This window comes from Sciurus vulgaris (assembly GCF_902686455.1).
Source record: "Sciurus vulgaris genome assembly, chromosome: 2".
NCBI lineage: Eukaryota > Metazoa > Chordata > Mammalia > Rodentia > Sciuridae > Sciurus > Sciurus vulgaris.
The window spans coordinates 133,737,859-133,755,416 of record NC_136462.1 but is presented as its reverse complement, the minus strand read 5'-3'; the positions used below and the strand labels follow the sequence as shown (position 1 = coordinate 133,755,416).

General features: G+C 38.8%; 1 protein-coding gene across 11 annotated transcripts in view; it reads left to right on the top strand.

Moving 5' to 3' along the window:
- TJP1 (tight junction protein 1) overlaps window positions 1-17,558 on the top strand; it is a 221,586-nt gene that overhangs the window by 120,663 nt on the left and 83,365 nt on the right. Inside the window, exon 1 of one of the 11 annotated variants that reach the window (XM_079121791.1) lies at window positions 16,647-17,108. The exons of the other annotated variants lie outside the window; for them this stretch is intronic. Coding sequence (XP_078977917.1) covers window positions 17,082-17,108 — 27 coding nt within the window. The 5' untranslated portion in view covers window positions 16,647-17,081. Of the gene's footprint in view, window positions 1-16,646; window positions 17,109-17,558 lie in introns of those variants that run through there. 11 annotated transcript variants of the gene reach the window in all.

Genomic DNA, 17,558 nt, shown 5'->3' with positions numbered 1-17,558 from the left:
GGAAACTGCTGAAATGTCTTTCAGTAGGTGAATAGTTAAACTGCATCAATACCATGGATACTGCTCTTATGAAAAGAAGGAACCACCTATACATGCAACAACTTGTATAAACCTCAAAGAAATTATGATTAGTGAAAAAAACCAATTCCAAAAGGTGACATACTGGATGATTTCATTTATGTAGCATTAATGAGGTACCATAATTATAGAGATGGAGAACAGATTAGTAGTTGCCAAAGATTAGGGATTGTGGGGAGGGGATGGTTGTGGCTATAAGGGGTAAGAGGAGGGGGGTCTTCTACTGATTTTACTGTCGATTATCTTGGTGGTAGTGGCTGTGGGTTTACAAGATGATGCTGTGATAAACACACACAGCTACACGTGTGTATGCACACACATGAGTGCATGTATGACTGGTGAAATCTGAATGCTGTGTTTGGATTGTACCCATGTCAATTTCTTGATTTTGGTAATGTTCTAGAATTGTGTATGATGTTAACATAGGGGATACTGGGTGCAAGGTGTGTGAAACCTCCTTGTACATTTCTTTTCAACCACTTCTTGTGAATCTATAATTATTTCAAAATACGAAGTTTCGTAAAACAATGGATAACGTAAACATGAATGGCTTACATGATGATTTTATAGATGCAAACAACTTGATTAGCAAACAAGCCTGTAGATTCAAAATGGATATTTTTAAGGAACTGAAAATTAATTCCCATAAGTGAAACCTGTTTATGCGAGTAAGTAAAATCATAGGTATTCCATACTCCATTGATTTTTTTTTTTTTTTTGAGAGGATATTTTGTTTGATGTCATCACATTGGACCCATGTCGTGGATCAGTGTACTGTGGGCTTGAGAAGCACAGAGCTGCAAAATCAATGTGAATTTTACATATGACTATTCAGTTTTACTAACATATAAAGAAAAAGGAATGTCTTAACAACTCCAGGCAGTTCAGAGAAGCATTCATGAAGAAGGAAACAGAAATTGTAAAATATCCTACTGTACCAGGGAACAGAAAGAAACTTTTTTGATGTTGTTATTAAAACTAGGTAACTGTTTAACTATCCATGTTTTTTTATGCTCTCCATTTTAAAAGTCTTAACATTTATATATCTTCAGAATACATAATATAAAGCCTACAAAATTTAAAGTGAATAATTTTTAAATGAATTAAAAGAAATTGCTGTATCAGAACAGAAACATTTTTAAATATTATTATACTTTTCTCACATCTCATTTAATTAGTTCTACAAATTACTACTAATTGCCATTTTAAATAATTTTATTGTTATTTTGGTTAAATAATTACATTTATGTAACAGAAAGGTAAATAATATAGAATATATAATTTCTCATGTTACTTTTTTATGTTAAAGCAGTAACACTTGTTACTTTTACGTTAGCCTTAGCCTGTCTGTGCTGCTATAACAAAATGCTATAGACGAAGCAATTTTGTAACAACAGACATTTATTTCTTCAAGTTCTGGGGGCTGGGAAACTCAAAACCAAGGCACGAGCCTACCTGATGTCTGATGATGGACTGCTCTCAGGTTCCAAAAGGGCTCCTTGCTGCTGTATTCTCTAAAGGGGAGGCATGCAGTGTCCTGATGTGGAAGAAAGAAGGGTAAAGGGGGCAGAGGGAGATTTCACTACCTTAATCTCTTAGACAGTTTGATAATTTTATTCATGAAGGGCTCCACGGTTGAGACTTAATCACTTCCTAAAGGCACTGCCTCTTAATACTGTTACCTTGATGATTAAGTTTCAACACATGGATTTGGGGGACATTCAGATGGTAGCTTATTACTGCTATGTCCTGGGTTGACTCTAACATTAGTGGCAATAAGAAGCAAATAAGTCCAGCTGGAACTGACTTCCTGATCCACCTCTGACCCACCTCTGTGTTCACTTGAGGTGGGGATGGTGAGGAGTGAACTAAGCAGCTTACACATTGATTGGCTTCTCCTGCACCACCTCCTCTGCCTGTGTGAGGTACTGACCCAAGTGAGTTGTTTTTCCCCCACTGAGAGAACACTGCTTCTGTTTACACACAGCCACACAATTACAGCCACAATTTACATGTAGCCTCAAAGAATGCAACATTGTAGATAACAAAGGAGAGAGAAGTTTAAAAAGGGAAAACAACCTGAAATTTTTTTAAAAAAAGAAATGTAGGTTCTGGCACACAATAAGATACATGTTTGGTGAATGGTTGAAAAAAATGAGTGAATGAATGAATGAATGGGAGAGTGAATGAAAAGTACATGAAGTGTCGCTAAATTTCCTAGTCCAGCTAATTATAGAGACTGTGTTTAAGAAAAGAATTAGAGAATATAGATGTGAAATGTTTTAGGTGCTTAACACATTTCTTCGTTGACTTAAACAGATTCTACCTATAGGTATATCATAGTTCATGCTATTTTGGGATCCAGTTCCTTGCTGCAGTCCAGGATTTCAGAGAAACAAATTTGCCTTTGTCAGAATGTTTCCAAACAATGCAGAGAGAGGAAACCACACCCTTTCAAAACACACTCTTTGTCACATGTGTTTAAGCTCAGCTAGGTTTTTATGTTTTCCAACTTGCCCAGTTTTTTTTTATAAAAACTCATTTTCATATAATATGCACTCCTATGGAAATATTAATCACATTTAAAATTAGAGCTTTTTATGGCAACAAGGTATACAGATATAATATGTATCTTTCCAAAACTTGTAAGATCTACCAATAACCTCATGGCCGGAGTGTCAGGGATCAGAAGATCTGGGCTATTAACTATTCACATTTCTGAATCTTGCAGCCTTAAAGGGTCTTAGAATTCACACAGCCCACTCCTCAGCCATCAAGGGCCCTCTCTTTACTCCCCTGCCCCCTCCATTGTGTGGCTGGAGGAAGAAACTTTATTCCCAGAAGAACTTTCTCATATTATTTCCATCATGTGCTTTCTGATGCCTTCCCCATATGTATCCACACTTTGTTAACCAAAGAGGACATTATTTTAGTATTATGTGGGATGATAATGAATCTAATGGCTTGTCCCCAGCTCTTTGTGTTCCCCTTTCAGAAAGAGAAGACAAGTCTTTCCATAGCAGTAGGACAAAATGCTCCTCCAAATGAAGGAGCCTCGAATTGCTCTGGTTTCTGGTTTCTGTACCAATCTTAAGCTTGGGTTAAGTTTTCATATATCTCTGTGAAGTTTAGTTTCATAAATAATGAGGTGGCTACCAGTTATTCCTAGCTTTTGAAGTCTGTTCTTCCCAAGTACCATATTTGTTCATCTTTTTTGTGTCATTAAACCTGTCGAATGTTAATATCAAACCTGTAGCCCCCAAAGGCATTTGCAACATTTACTATAGTTTGCTAGTGCAAAGTAGTATATGATATTGTCATTTACTCATAAGATTCCTTGCTTTTCAAAATGTACTTATAAAAATTATACTGCACCTTTTAAAATATAAATGAAGAGGTTGGGTAAATTAGCATGTAAATATAGGTGGTAATTGTGCAAACAGTAATTATATTGTACTGAAAATAGACATATTCATCAAAAATTAAAGTATCAGTAATTTTAAAATAATTTCCAAATAAATGACTGCTATTGTGGAGAAATATTTAACTCTCTTGAATTTTTTCTTTTACAAATACAACATTTTGCTAATGATACTCAGATGAACCACAGTCTTTATGATGATTATTTTAAAGTTATATGACTCAGTTAAATTGATTGGTTATAATTTGCTTGAGCTTTTTATAGTAAAAATCCTATACTATTTTCTTTTTTGGTACTGGAGATTGAACTCAGGGACACTTAACCACTGAGCCATATCCCCAGTCCTTTTTTATATTTTATTTGGACACAGGGTCTCACTGAATTGCTTAGCACCTCACTAAGTTGCTGAGGCTGACTTTGAACTCATGATCCTCCTGCCTCAACCTCCTGAGCCGCTGGAATTACAGGTGTGCACCACCATACCTGGCTACTCTTTAGATCATATAAATCTTTCACCTTCACTATTTTCTTTTAGTAAAAAATACTTTGACTTAAATATCCATATGCACCTCAGTGACTTCTGTACATTTTTTTATAGTGCTGTAAATACTCTGTAATCTTTCCAGCTGAATCCATCCTTTACAAGTGAAAACATATGGTAAAGATGAAAGGCGATTTATTCTCAGAGTACCTGCTGTTGGGACGTGTACCTGCTGAATCATGTGTGATAGGGTGGCCAGCATGTCCCTCAGAGGAGGAAAGTTTAGCCAGCCTGTCAGGGGGATGCAGGGAGAGAACAGATGCAGAACTGCATCAGGAAAGAAAGTCAGGACAGCTGCCACCAATCTCAAACACTGTTTCTCTAGCACCTGGTCATTATTGAACAGAGGTAGAGCCAGGCCTTTTAGTTTTCCAAGGGGAAAAATTAGAAGTTTTTCATAGTCCATCTGTTGTACTTGACTTCTATCAGTAGAGTAACTACCATACTTGGTTTAATCGCACTTCCTATATACAAAAAGAGGTATCCTATCCAAAGCTTCCATTACCTTTAAAGAAGTTTCTGTACATACCATTTTATAGTATAACAAAATTCCTGTTCAGACACTCTCATTGAGTATAGTACTAAGAAGCTACCCTCTTGAATGAGTGCATGCATTTGTGTATAGTATTCTTATAGGTTTAGTCTTTTGTATTAGTCATTGCTGTGTAACAAACCATTTCAAAATTTACCAATTTAAAGAACAATCATGATTCTGTGGACCAGCAAATTGGGCTCATTTCTGCTGAGTGCTGTACTTTCCTGGGCTCACTCATGCAGATGCTGTGTTGTTTGTGGCTGGGCTGAGGCTGGAGAATCTAGAACTCCCTCACCCATAGTTGAGAGGTTGGCAGGCTATCAGCCAACGCTAATTTCTTTTTCATGTGACCTCTCTAGCAAGCTAGTCTGGGCTTTTCCTGTAGAGGTCTCAGGGTTCTCAGCAGCATAGGCTTGCAAACCCCAGTGCCCAAGTACTTTTCATGTCTCTGCTTTTCTCATGTTTGCCCCTTCACTGAAAGAGGTCACACTGCAGCCCAGATTCAAGGGATGGGGGTAAAAGACCACACCTCTTGAAAGAAAGAATTGCAGTAGCTCCATCAGATATGGATGGAAAGAATTTGTGACAGTCGTTTAAGTCCTCCTCCCTTCTCTGGTAGAGTGTTCCTGGTTTTATGCTTTTGTTGATTTTCATGATTTAAAAAAAATGAATACCAGCATTCAAACCTATCCTAGAGTAGAAAGAATAATACAGTGCAATGAATCTCCCATATGTCCATCACCTAGATTCACCAATTTTCAACATTCTGCTACATTTGCCTCTTCTATTTAAAAATTTTCCTCTTTGTCCAAACATTATGCCATTTCAACCTTGTATGTTTGAATATGCTCTTAACAAAGTCCCTTCCTTAGGTAGTTGCAATGCCATCATCACATCTTGGTATCATCTAACTGTCCATCATCAAATATTCCCAATTGCCTTTAAAAAAAAGTCTTAAAGTAGGTTGATATGAAAAGAAATCCATATAAGATCCATTGTAAGTCCCAACTTACTTTTCTACTTTTCTGTTGCTCTGTTTGGAAAAGCAGGGCTGATTCCTACATAGAATCTTCCACATTTGTTTGTTTCCTGTGGAATCATTTAACTTGCATCTACAGCTCCTGTATTTCTGTCTACCCACGTTAGCCCTATAGGCTGGATTTCATTTAGGTTCTTTTTTTTTTTTTTAAATAGAAATTCTTAATAGTTAGTAATGTGTATTTCTAATTGCCTCATGGGAGTCATATATTTGCATGTCTTACTTTTAGTGATGCTCAGATTGATCCTTTGATCTTTTGGTGATCATTGCCTAAATCTATTAAGTGCACAAGATGATGATTTTCTCTTATTCATTTCCAGATTTATTAGCTGGAGTTCATGATGAGGAACTTTTCCTCATCAATTGGAGTTACTTAGTTATCTGAAACAAAGTTCATGCGAAGTGTATCTTTCCTTTTAATTGACAGCTTAGGAAGTAGGGATGTGGTGTCCAAGTTATATCCACAGATGTGCAATAAGTTATTGTTTGTTTTGAGAGCTCTTTCACTTTACTTTGTTATTATGAAGTCATGGGTTTTAGATATTCAGTGTGATTCAGTCAAATGCATTCTTTTTCTTTTCTACCCCCTTCTTTCCTTCCTTCCTCCCTTCCCTCCTTCACTCCTTTCCCTCCCCTCCCCTCCCCTCTCCTCCCTTCCCTTCCCTTCTCTCTTTGTCTCTCTCTCTCTCTCTCTCTCTCTTTTCCTTCCTTCCTTCCTTCCTTCCTTCCTTCCTTCCTTCCTTCCGTCCGTCCGTCCGTCAGGGTCAAACTGTATCATCATTGACCAATGAGAGCTACTTATTGGCTTCTGTATAATTTTGACTCATTATTATTTGAGAACTTCTTTGCATTCTGTCACAAAATATTCCCAGATTATCTTGCACATTCTTTGGTCCAGATTATAAGTAGTCATTCTTGGCTGGAAATTAAATATGGACATTAGGTATGCTCACTGCTTTTGAGTTTTCATTATTTCTAGTCCTTTTCATTATTTTCTAGTCCTTAAATTAGAATTGCAAGTTTTTTTTACTTCTTTGATTTTACACTTTTTTCTCTTAGTTAGAAAATCTTCGTTCCTAACAATGTTAACATGCACTAATATGTATCACTATTATAACATATATAACAATGCCACCATTATTATACAACATATATTATGCTAGCATTATTACTTAGAATTGTTCTAAATGTATAACTTCAAAATTATTATATACATAGTATAATAATGACAATGTTATAAATGGATGTATGTTAATAATGTTAATATAAGTTAAGTATGCTAATATGTACTAGCTAATATATATTAAATAATACATCAATGAATGTTTTATATTAGTTAATATATACAAATATATGTTTCAAAGTAGTAATGCTAATATTATTAATAACACATTAATGAATGAAATTTAAACTCTTCTCTGCAATGCTGTTTTTGTTAGAATATGCTAGAGTCTTTGGAAATCTCTCTGTATAGTTAGGTTGCTGATTTTATGTACATTAAGGTTTCTTTTTTTATTTTATTTTTACAGACTGCATTTTGATTCATTGTACACAAATGGGGTACAACTTTTCATTTCTATGGTTGTACATGATATAGATTCACACCATTTGTGTAATCATACATGTACATAGGGTAATGATATCTGTCTCATTCCACTATTTTTCCTTCTCCTGCCCCCATCCCCCTCATTTCCCTCTACACAATCCAAAGTTCCTCCATTCTTCTCTTACTCCCCCTACCCCCTCACCCCGTTATGTATCATCATCCACTTATCAGAGAAAACATTTGGCCTTTGGTTTTTTGGGATTGACATTTCACTTAAGCATGATATTCTCGAAATCCATCCATTTACCTGCAAATGCCATAATTTTATTCTTTATGGCTGAATAATATTCCATTGCATATATATACCCTGGTTTTGTTATCTATTCAACTATTGAAGGGCATCTAGGTTGGTTCCACAATCTAGCTGTTGTTAATTGAGCTGCTGTAAACATTGACATTAATGTAGTATGCTGATTTTAAGTTCTTTGGGTATAAACCGAGGAGTGGGATAACTGGGTCAAATGGTGGGTTCATTTCAAGTTTTCTGAGGAATCTCCATACTGCTTTCCAGAAGGCTGCACCAGTTTGCAACTCCACCAGCAATGTATGAGTGTGCCTTTTTCCCCACATCTGTGCCAATACCTATTATTGCTTGTGTTGTATATTAAGTTTTCTTGTTTCAATTTGTTTTCAGCTTTTATGGATTGCATTTTTATTTCATTTTATTTTTAAATACATAAAGTGTTTTTGTTTCAAAACTTAAAATGATTCATAAGATATATATTAGAAAGTATTCATATAATTGCTTCCTCCTTCCTATAAGTTTTTATTTGTTTTTAGTTTTCCTTCCAAAGTTTCTTTTTACAAATATCAGCAAATATGTGTATATACTTTTATTCACTTTAAAAATTATTTTACTTAACAAGGACCTAAGAACTTAGTGAAACCCAGTCTCAAAATATAAAGGGTTGGGGATGTGACTCAGTAGTAAAGTGCCCCTGGGTACCCCCCCCCCCCCCCAAATATTTTTAACAATAAAAGTATATTTAACTCTTTTAGATGTAGTATTTTATGAAATTCTATTAACTTTTCATATTTTGCTTAAAAGACTGTTATAAAGATTTTACAACACACACATTGTTAAAAAAAATCATACTTTGGGGAGCCTTTGACTTCTTTTATAATAGATTTGTGTTTGTTATCTTTCTGACACTGTGACAAAATATCTGAGAAAAATAACCTAAAAGGAGGAAATATTTATTATTGGCTCACAGTTTCAGAGGTTTCAGTCCATCGTCACTTGGCCTCTTTGCTCTGGGCCTGTGGTGGTATATTATATTGTGTCAGGAGCAGGTGGTGGAGGAAAGGTGCTCACCTCATGGTGGCCAGGAAGCAAAAAGAGGGAGAGCCAGGACCCCAGTTTCCCCTTTAGGTCAAGAGCACATCCCCAGTGACCTAACATCCTGCTGCTGGGCTCCACCTCCTACAGTTTCCACCACCTCTCAGTAGCACCACAGACTAGGGACCACCCCTTTAGCATGTGGACCTTTGAAGGGCATTTAGGATCCAAACCATAATGGTATTTTATCCACATCACCCTCCCCCCAATCTAATGAGTTTGGTAATCCTTGCCATCTTTGGAGGACAGACTCCAAACTAAAAAGGTGTGGATATGTTTCTTCTAACTTCCACTAGTATTTGAGACCCAGAAAATGTCTCACAGCAGTCCTTTCCCAATAATGAGCCTCAGAAAAAGAGCTTCTGGAGCATAATAAGAAACATGAAATTCCATGTGTACTGTTTGCATTGTTCTCTGACTTTTTTGATCTATAGTCTGCCTTATCTAGTCATGTTCTCAAACCTTGAACTTATGAAGTCTAGAGGCTCAAAACTAACATGACCAAAATAGTTTTCACAAGATTTGGAGGGTAGGTGGAATTGGCAAAATCGGAAGAATGTAAGAGAAATTCAAGCATTAAACTACATCTGATGAGTTAGATGTAGTTTAGTTAATAATGTTGCACCAATGAGAATCTTTTTGTTTTTAACATATGCCCTGTCATTATGCAAGATATTAACCTTAGGGGAAGCTGGGTCAGTGGAAGGATGTTTAGGAACTCTCTGCAACTTTTCTGTAAAATTACAGTTATTCTGAAGTGCATTTTATTTAACACACACACACAGTCAACAGAGAGAGAAGACTTAAACTGCATGCAATACAAAAAGATACATAAAGAAGGTGAACAAATCAAGAAAAGAAATGACCTAATAGGACAAAATGGGTAAACAACAGCATCAGGCAAGTGATATGCCATTTCTGCCTACTAAATATTAATATTCTCAAGTGTTCATATGGGTGTGTGAGGGGGGAACAGGATAGGTTGATTTGGTTTTCTTGAAGAGCAGTATCCAGTTAAAATTTTTTTATTATTTATAAAATCTATTTTTTAAAATTTTTTTCTTTTTTTATTATTTAAACAAATGGGATACATGTTGTTTCTCTATTTGTACATGGAGTCAAGGCATACCATTTGTGTAATCATGAATTTACATAGGGCAATGTTGTTTGATTCATTGTTATTTTTTCCCTTCCCCCCCACCCCTCCCACCCCTCTTTTCCCTCTATACAGTCCTTCCTTCCTCCATTCTTACCACCCTCCTTATCCCTAACCCTAAACCTAACCCTAACCCTAACGCTAACCCCTCCTACCCCCCATTATATGTCCTCATCCACTTATCAGCGAGATCATTCATCCTTTAGTTTTATGAGATTGGCTTATCTCACTTAGCATGATATCCTCCAGTTTCATCCATTTGCCTACAAATGCCATAATTTTATCATTCTTCATGGCAGAGTAATATTCCATTGTATATATATGCCACAGTTTCTTTATCCATTCATCAACTGAAGGGCATCTAGGTTGGTTCCACAATCTGGCTATGGTGAATTGAGCAGCTGTGAACATTGATGTGGCTGTATCTCTGTAGTATGCTGATTTTAAGTCCTTTGGGTATAGGCCAAGGAGTGGGATAGCTGGGTCAAATGGTGGTTCCATTCCAAGCTTTCTGAGGAATCTCCATACTGCTTTCCAGAGTGTCTGCACTAATTTGCAACGCCACCAGCAATGTATGAGTGTACCTTTTTCCCCACATCCTCGCCAATACCTATTGTTGCTTGTGTTCTTGATAATCGCCATTCTAATTGGGGTGAGATGAAATCTTAGGGTAGTTTTGATTTGCATTTCTCTTTATTACTAGAGATGTTGAACATTTTTTCATATATCTGTTGATTGCTTGTACATCTTCTTCTGTGAAGTGTCTGTTCATTTCCTTAGCCCATTTGTTGACTGGATTATTTGTATTCTTGGTGTAGTTTTTTGAGTTCTTTATATATTCTGGAAATTAGCACTCTATCTGAAGTATGAGTGGCAAAGATATTCTCCCACTCTGTAGGCTCTCTCTTCACATTACTGATAGTTTCCTTTGCTGAGAGAAAGCTTTTTAGTTTGAATATTTTTTTTTTTTTTAAATAAGCATATCCTGCAAGCCAGAAAGTTCCTTTTTGGATGCCTCTTCTAGAGAAATACTTATATGTATCCGAAAAAGATGTAAGAATTTTCATTTCAACAGTATAATAGTAGTAATCATCCTAAACATTCATATTATAGCGTTCTAGAAAGCCATTTTAAGATGAGGCAGATTTTCATTGTTTGAAAGAATTTCTGAGACCAAATATTAAGTAAAAAAATGAACTTAATAATAAATATTGCCTATCATTTGTTTAAAAAACACAAAACCATATATTCCTATATATGTATTTCTCTCTTTCCTCTGTTTACACACACACATACACACACACAAATAAAAACACAGAAAGCCATCTGGAAACAAACTTTCTAGTTAGGTTTAAATAATAGTATTCCTGGGTAATAGGAAGGGAGATGGAATAGATGAGATTCAGTTGACATTTTAAAAATACCTTGCTTGAAATTTTCACAGAAGGAATGTATACCAGTATTACTTGTGAAATTAAGGGAGGATTCCAAAGGGCCTGGACATTTTTTAACAGAGAGACCTAAAGCTGGTAGGCAGCTCTTGAGAAGTTTGTCACAAACTGATAAAACAGAGGTGGGCACAGTGCTGCCTATATGATCCGAGGCCCAGTTTAAAATGAACATCAGGCCCCCTTGTTCAACAAGCAGAAATAAGTGCTCTTAAACATACCTACAGCAAGTAGCTTTTGCTTTTCTTCTACAATCTACCTCTTGTCATGTTTTTTAACTTACTACTTATTGTCATTTTAAGTAAAAATGGGACAATTAAAAATGTGAAGTATTAGCTTGAATTTTACTATTCATTTTGTAAATGAAAATTTCAGAGCATTTAGTTCATATGCGGAGACACTGAAATTATATAATTCATACTTTGTGGTGTGTCTCTGGAGTATGCTTCAAGTGGGCCAAAAGAGAGAAAATCAGCCAGACTCAGAAGGGTTGGAAGGAGGGGGAGAAGATTCCATCCCCAGGCACAGAACCAGTACAGACAACACAGCACCCCATGTCAGGCTTAGGGCACATAATCACAGCAAGCACAGACCCTTCCAGGGTCCCAGGGTCCCATTTGTACATGTGTTGAGCCTGCTGACTTGTTGAGTCTCCTTCTCAAGAGTCTAAAATGTCCTGCTAGGAATATAGTCTGGGGAAGTTGAGTCACATGCCTGCTACTCCAGTCCACAGCAATCACCAAGGATCATTAAAATTCCATTGCTAGACATCTTGGTCCCTGATTCTCTGCTAAGCCAGAAGTTCATCTCCACCAAGAAGTGGCCTCCAGCCAGCTAACCACCAGACAGGAAGTGGTTTTGCCTGCCTGGGGTTCTTGTGCAACCAAAGATACTGTGTGTACCCACACTGGGCCCCACCCCTTGCTTAGATCTGTGCAATGGGCAAGTGGTGGAACAGGGTGGGAGAGGACCAGCAGAGACATTAGTGGATACAGTATGGAATAGCTCAGAACCCCTCCTGACAGGTGACTAGACATTGGACTATGTGACAGCAGAGGCCCCAAGTCTCCAGTGCCCACTTCACTGTCACTTAAATTTTCATTTACAAAACACAAATCCAAAACTGAAATTTTTAAGATTCAAGACCACAGCTGCAGACTATTTTGCAAGGCACTTCTGTGGTGGGGCCCTTTACACCCTACCTCTGGAGGTAGCCAGGAGGGAATAATGATTTTTTTTGCTCTGGGTTTAAGATGGGAGGCACTAAATGAAGCTTGAATCCTGAGGTAGAATTATTTGGCTAAATAGTGGGAATGAAGTTGATGGAGAGAGAGGATACAACCGAGAGGGTCAGCCCCACCCCTACTCAACCCCAATTCCCAGCCCAGAAGAAAAGCAGATGCTCAAGATAGGTCTGTCAGTGTTTTAGTAGAAAGGGAAGGGAGTTTCCATTCTTCAATTTCTATTCTCTTTATGAATTCTGGAAAGAGATGTTTTGCTTGGACTGAGGATGAGGTCTATGAGGAATCATTAGGAGAGTATATAAGATGTGTAATAGTTGTAGAGAATAAAGGACACACTGCTCAGAGATGCTCCAGAAGCTGCCAGCCTGGCTCGTTCAATAGTTATAGGCTTTTGGAGCTTTCAAATTGCCTGGTTGCACAATATTCAGGACCCTTAAGAGAAAGTTTCACCTTGCCAAAGTCAGAGGAAAGGTGGACCCAAAGGAGTTGTTCTTTTTAGGAAAAGACTCTTATTTATTCTGAAATGAATAAAAAATGACTTGGTTTTAGTGCTTTTTTAAAAAAATGAAATGACTTTGCAAATGGGTATAATTTTTTATTGTAATGAAATGTGCTGAATATAAAATTTGCCATTTTAACAATATTTAAGTGCACAATTTGTAATGTTTATTTTAAAATAAGATTAAAGAGTTGGCAATCCTCTGTCACCCCTAAAGTGTTTTTTAAAAATTTTACTAGTGCATGAAAAATAGAAATTTTCTGAGTCTTAAAAATGTTAACCATTTAACATTGTTATACAACTTTATCGGCAGAGGAAAATTCTGAAGCAATCTATAGAATTTTTAGTGATATGGCATAGGAGTGAGATTAGGATGACTTACATTCTTGTTTTATAGTGCTTTGATAAAGTTTTCCTACTTCTAGGATTTTGTATTTATTTCCTTCTATGACTTTATCAAGATTGTCTCATGCTCTACTGTGGTCTCCTAATACTTCCTCTTTGCAGTTCATGTATAAACCCTAGCTTCTACCAAAAGTAACATAAAGATGCTTTTCTGAGGATCTGTTTTGCAATGGAAACATAAACGTACATATGTAAAATGTAGGTAATGTTCATTAGGTCAAAGCTGTAATAAGTGGTACTGTGATATAAAAGATTTTACACAAACCATGTTTCTTTCATTTTTGAGCCGCAGACACCAAATATCCCACAGGAAGTTGTCTTTGCAAGTGTTGTGGTTTTTTAGTTTCCTGTTCAGTAGCAGTAGATGATCAGAAATAAATCTGTACATTGAAAGAAGTTCTTGGTTAAACTTTATTGTAACTCTAAATGAGAATCTCTAATTTAGTTGTGCATTTTCCCATTTCCTTGATCTACAGGAATTATGACCACATTCATCTTGGTTTAATTTGAAACATTTTTAGTATTCAATTGATAAACTTAATTATTAAAGAGAGTAATTCTTTAGATTATGCTTTATGCTTTATGTTTCATATCAAAGCACTTTCCCAAAATTAAACTGTAGAAATGTAGAAATGTTTTTAATTCTTGACATGTGTTTTAACTTTACTTTTTATCAACAAAAACTTTATTTTTAACAACAAAAACTTTTTCTTGGTTATTTGGAGAAGAGATACATCAAAATACAATTTAATTTAGATACTTAAAATATTTATACAGTTTATATAGTTTAACAGTTCAATTTAGATAGTTTAATTTAGCTATTAAAAATATTATTTGTAGACCAGGCAGGGTGGCACACTCCTTTAATTCCAGTGACTTGGGAAGCTGAGGCAGAAGGATTGCAAAAGAACAGCCTGGGCAACTTAGGGAGACCCTTTCTCAAAATAAGAATAAACAGTGCTTAGGGGTAGAGTTCTCTCCTGGGTTGAATCCCCAGTACCACTATCTTTTTTTAAAATTAAAAAAAATACCATTTCTAGGGGATGGAGTTATAGCTCAGTGGTAGAGCGCTTGCCTAGCATGTATGAGGCACAGGGGTTCGATCCTCAGCATCACATATAAATAAAGAAAATAAAGATATTGGGTCCATCTACAACTAAAAATCTTAAAAAAAAATACTTTTTTTTTTTTTTTTTTTTTTTGTGGTGCTAGGGATTGAATCTTTTCAGGACTGGGGTTGTAGCTCAGTTGGTAGAGTACTTACCTCGGAAGCATAAGGCCCTGGGTTCAATTCCTGGCACTGTTAAAAAAAAAAAAAAAAAAAAAAGTACCATTTCAAAGGGATTCTGTTATTTGCTGAAATATTTTTTCTTGATAATCTTTTTTCTTTCTTGTTTTTTGGGTTAACTAAGGATGGAACTACCTAAGGCCTTAGGCATACCAGGCAAGCCACTCTTTCTACCACTGAGCCACATCCCCAACCCCTTGATTATCATGTCTGAAGCAAAGCCTTCTCAATGTGAAATATTTTTACTTGATTTCATTGTTTAAAACCATGGCAAAGTTAAAACTATAATCAGATATATTAGATTGGTGACATTGTTGTCATGTAGTACTTAAATTATATTTTGCGAAATGATGTAAGAGTGATAAATGAGAAAAAGGGACAGATGTCAGTGTATTTGTAGATTATTATCCCCAGATTTAGGTATCATTAAAGACACCCTACCTCTATGCAGGTTATCTATATTGTACATTTTATTAAATGGTAAAGATAATGTGAAAGGTCTTGTGGAAACCACCTTTTAAAATAAAACATTTCTACCAAAATTTTTAAAATGATGTTCGTCCATAAGGGAATTTTAATCACCTTTCTTAAGCAAATAAATAACACTGTGTCCAAAGACAAAACAATCATACACAATATTACTTCAAAATAAAAATGTTTTAGACTATTTTTATGCAGGAGAAAAGAATGAAAAGAATAGGGTTTGCTTTGAAGAATGCTGTGTTGTAGTTCATATAGCTTAGTTATAAAATATATGGTACTTTACTTCAAGACCTTAATTGATATTTACATATCGTATGTGGATATTTCTTGGATACAATTGTTTGATATTTTCATATAGTTGAATTCTAAAGAGAAAACCTTTGTTTAAAATCTGGCATGTATGCTTTTTTCCATTTCTTGTGTGCCTTTTGTGACACTATACTAGAATTTTGTTTAGATGTTATTTAATTACATTAAGAATTTTGGACATTTGTGAGGAACTTTACTTTTTTTTCTGAAATGTTTATTTCCATTGTTAAACTAAATTTACTTAATGGCATTGTGCCAGTAGACAGTGTTGTTCCTTTCCTACTGCATACTCACAGAACTGCCTACTCAAACCCTCCAGCATAACCAGCAGAGAGGAGCTTTTTTACATTTACGAAGTAGAAATTACTGAGGCTGGGAATGTTTCCCTACATACAGATTCTTTGGTGTTTAGCAAGGCTGTAGGCATTGCCGGGAGTGTGTGTAGTAGCTGATTAAACTGGACAGTGGACTGCGCATCTTTACATCCTTTCTGCCCAGATTGAGCTGGAGGAAAGGGTTTAGAAATGCAGTCTGGCCCCTTTACTCGCCAAGAATTTCAGCAATTTTGATGGCTAAAAACATACTTTAGATTTCCCTGTCTAGCTGGTGGGGGGAAAGAGGCTTTGGGTACATCTCGGGGCCTAATGAGGGGTGGGCCAGGTTATCATAGGTCTCTTGGGTGCTTCTCAGACTGCTTGCCCCTAGAAGTGCCCCTGATATGTGACCAGTTTAGTTATGGCAGTTGGCTTGTCGTAAAGGAGAGCAGTGTCCTGAGTCTGTTAGAGCGCTTGAGATGCAAGAATGCATTGTCTTCAAAGGGCAACAGTGCCCAGACACGGGGCGACAGCTTTGACCATGAATATTTCCACAGTTAAAGGAACGACAGCTAGGTATTTGTCAGGCCAGTGTTTCCTGCCACACCGCTGCCATGGGCTGATCCAGCATGGCTTGTTGAGGAGGAAGTGGACAAGCCTCTGTTGGGAGTCGAAAAAGCGGGGTTGAGGTACTCAGTGGGGGGCAAATTCTGTCGGACTTTGATTAAAAACAAACAAACAAACAGAAACCCAGAAAAACTCCACGGCAGCGGAAACTGCCTTCAAGTTTCTTGGGTAACAGGGCTTTTCCTTGGGCGCCTCTGGTCGGACCCGGGCCGCGGCCCCGCCCCGCCCCCTCGCGCGCCCCGCCCCCGGCCCGCCCCCGCCCCCGCCCCCGCCCGGTCGGGCATGCTCAGTGGGCCGGGCTAGCAGGTTTGCGTGGCTGCCCGGAGTTGCCGGCGTCGGCTCAGCCCGCCGACGCCGCGCCCCTTCGCGGCCGCGCGCTCCGGGGAAGTTACGTGTGGGAGCCGGCTTCGGAGGAGACGCCGGAGGCCTCGGGCGCTGCCGAGTGGCGTGCGGGCGGGGCCGACGTGGCCGGGTTGCAAGAGCTTCGGGAGGCCCAACGAGCGGCTGCAGTCGGAGGGAGGCGCCGGCCGGGCGCGCCCCGTGGAGAAGACCCGGGCGGGGCGGACGCTTCCTGGACTTTTGTCCGAGTTGAATCCCCTCCCCGTGGGCCGGGCCTTTCCGCCCGCCCCCGCCCCAGTCCCGCTCGTTCCCGGGAGATGTTTATTTGGGCTGTGGCGTGAGGACCGGGCGGGCCGGTGGCGCGGAGTTTCGGGTCCGAGGAACCTCGCGCGGCGCTGGAGAGAGACAAGATGTCCGCCAGAGCCGCGGCCGCCAAGGTGAGCGCCTCCGCGGCCGCCAGGGCCTGGCCGGGCCGCGGCGAGTGCGGCCGCCTGCCGGCATCGGGCCGCGCCCCGCCCTCCACCTCAGGCGAAAGCCCGGGCGGCGACGGCGGGGTGGGCCGGGTTGGCTGGGGGCGGCGGGCCGCTGTGGCCGCGCCGGGGCGGAGAAGCCCGTGGGAGGGGGCTGCGGGCGCGCAGAACCGCCGTCCCGGACAGGTGCACCGCTGCCGGTGCCTGGCTCCGGCTCGCTGCGAGCCGGGACGCGCAACAGGTCCTGCGCCCGGAAACTCGGTTTCCAGTTAGGGCTTTCCCGTGCGGGTGGCGGGCTGGAGTCGAGGTTTGGGGTGCTACCTCCAGCAGGCCGGTAGCTGCTGTCTTTGAAGGAGTGGTTGGTCCCTGGCGAAACCGTGTAGTTTCGATCTGATGTCACCCGCTGCGGTATGCGCA